At 38.9% G+C, this 2,654-nt stretch overlaps 1 protein-coding gene across 1 annotated transcript; it reads left to right on the top strand.

Annotated features, from left to right (window-relative positions):
• Window positions 1-803: 803 nt before the first annotated feature.
• On the top strand, window positions 804-1,784 carry LOC132270042 (uncharacterized). The gene has a single exon (XM_059771256.1). The coding sequence runs from the start codon at window positions 804-806 to the stop codon at window positions 1,782-1,784; it is 981 nt and encodes a 326-aa protein (XP_059627239.1).
• The last annotated feature ends 870 nt before the right edge of the window (window positions 1,785-2,654 follow it).

The raw sequence follows: 2,654 nt of genomic DNA, 5'->3' as shown, positions 1-2,654 counted from the left end.
AAAAAAAATTACTCACACAATGACCTCACAACGTTAACTAATTAGGTGACCTAAGTGTTGTTGATCCAAATTCGTTCAAACTAACTTGTGATGGTCAATTCAAACTTGACATTCGAGTACTTCGAAACCTCCTAAAAAAACAATAACAACTACAACTCAATAATCAAATTTTGACTAAGAAATTTATCAACACACCATTAAATTTCTTAAATACAGTGTTAGGCTTAATATGATGTGAAAGTTAAGGCACTATTCTTTTGGATATATTATAGTAACATTGTCATATCTTATGTGAATTGTTTAGACGACAATATTATTTTTTGATTTATCTAGTCTTTTTGCAGTATAAATATATCGAGTTACTTTTTGGACAGCCTAAATTTATATATATATATATATAGATAAATCCAATGATTTCTTACTAGCTTTATACTACATTATTAAATATTGGACCCTGTCTACATGAGACATTGAGAGAAAAAAAATTGAATTTACCGGGAAGTGACTCTTTATCTAGAACCCGGCCAAATTTAAAAAATAATAAAACAAAAGCAAATATATATATATATATATACACACACACAATATAAAAATAAAAATAAAGAGTTCTTACCAAATGGTGGTGCAAAATCATGCAATCATTTTCCATTTTTAGAACACGATTAACTGCCAATCCAAACTACCAACAAAAATATTATTTTCTCTCTCTATGTCCCTTGTCTCTCTATCTCCCGTTGATGCAAAAGCCAGCCCCCGGCCGTCGTCGTCCTCCCAACGGACGGGGAATCTGACCCACCACCACAATGAATTTCCGTCCCCCTGTAAAACTCCTCCAACTCAGTGTCATATCCGCCCAAGACCTAGCTCCGGTCTCCAAACAATTACGCACCTATGCCGTTGCATGGGTCTATCCTGACCGGAAATTCACCACCCGCGTCGACCGCCTCGGCCACAACAACCCCACATGGAACGACAAGTTCACGTTCCCGGTGGACGACCGGTTCCTCAGCTCCGACATCGCCGTGGTCACCATCGACATCTACTCGGTCTCCTGGTTGAGAGACATCCCCATTGGGAGCGTCCGCATCCTAGTCAACGACCTCATTCCGCCACCTTCGTGGTTCAAGAATAATTCCGCCACCCGGGTGGTCCCACTTCAGGTCACCCGCCCCTCGGGTGTCCTGCAAGGAACCCTAAATGTCGGGGTTAATCTCCTCGATAGTAGAATGCGTAGCATGCCTCTCTCTAGCAGTTCTTTCGGGCACGAGGATCGAAAAAGCCTGCTAGAAAGGGACGAAATGTTTGGCCAGCGGGAGCAATTATGGCGCTCTCTAAGCGACCAAACCATGTCGGTTATCGAAGATTATGTAACGCGGGAAGAGTCGTTGAGCAACGGATCAACGAGAACTGGATCGGATTTTGGGGTACGAGAGAATGTTAGGTCAAAAACTGGGTCAGTTTGCTCGTATATTCGACCATTGCCATCGGAGGTGGCTGCAGAACTGCATAAAGGGTTGTACGCAACGAGGGGGAACGAAGTTGGGAGCTCGGTGTTGGATGATTGGACAATGGGGGGTGAAAGTGAGAAAGGGGGAAAGCCGGAGATCGTGCAGTGGACGACGGATTATGTACCGTTGAAGTCCAATCGGGAGCGGGAACGGTCGCGGAGGCGCTCTGGGGGAGGGTTGCTTTCGTGCTTTGGGATTGCGTGCGGGTATGAATGTAATTTATTTTGCGGGAAGCCGAGTAAGAAGAAAAATAAAAAGAAGAAATTTGGTACGTAGAAGCATATATGCATGCATGCATGTTTTGGTGGGGCCAGTTTGGAGAAATTAAACTTTGCACAAAGTGCTAAATAAATTCTTGATGGAAGGCCAGGTTTGGTGTGCTCTCATGTGAATCTAAGGTATTGGGTTTTGATGGAAAGAGTAAGTTTTGATATAGAAATTATATTGCATTTTCAATCATGTCAATTGCAACATTATTGTGGTCAGGGGATAGGCCAGTTTATAATTCCTTCTTCCATGAGCATATATGTGTGTATTTCAATGTTTCATTATGGCCTTCCCTTATTTGTAATTACTACTTAATTTCAACATGGATATAGTGATAATTAGTCCTTAATTGTTCTTTTTCTTTTGTCTTTTTCTTTTTTATTTTTTATAATGAAAATGGATGCTTTCAAAAGTGAAAATGTGAACCTACTAATGAAAAATCGTGTTTAATTATTTTCCTTTGGTTAGGGCTGCAATTAAGGGCTAACTTTATTTGCAATGGGAATAATTTGAAAAAGAGAATGAAATCTTCCCCTTTCTCTACCCATAATTCAAGATTTTCATAAATAGAAATCTAATACATCTTCTTCTTCATCAATCCACACCTAAGTTATGTAAATCATTGTAGATTTTAGAAAATTATTCAGTATATATCTTGGTTCTCCCGTGAAAAATGGTGAACATTACAAATTATTGTATCATGAAAATAATTCGAATGAGGTGGCCAATGATGTCAGTAATGATTTAGCAACTTATGTAAAGTGAAAACAATTTCCTTGAGATATAGGATATGATAGAAAGAAAAAAAAAAAAAAAAATAGAATCTTCGTTTTAAATATCCTCTCTTAACTATCTCCATCTTTTTTTTTTCATGATTTC

This window comes from Cornus florida, unplaced genomic scaffold (genome assembly GCF_030987335.1).
Source record: "Cornus florida cultivar Cherokee Brave unplaced genomic scaffold, ASM3098733v1 CherokeeBrave_3.0.0_Hap2_Chr08, whole genome shotgun sequence".
NCBI lineage: Eukaryota > Viridiplantae > Streptophyta > Magnoliopsida > Cornales > Cornaceae > Cornus > Cornus florida.
Note: the sequence above shows the minus strand (reverse complement) of the source record. Positions and strands in the feature narration are given on the sequence as shown.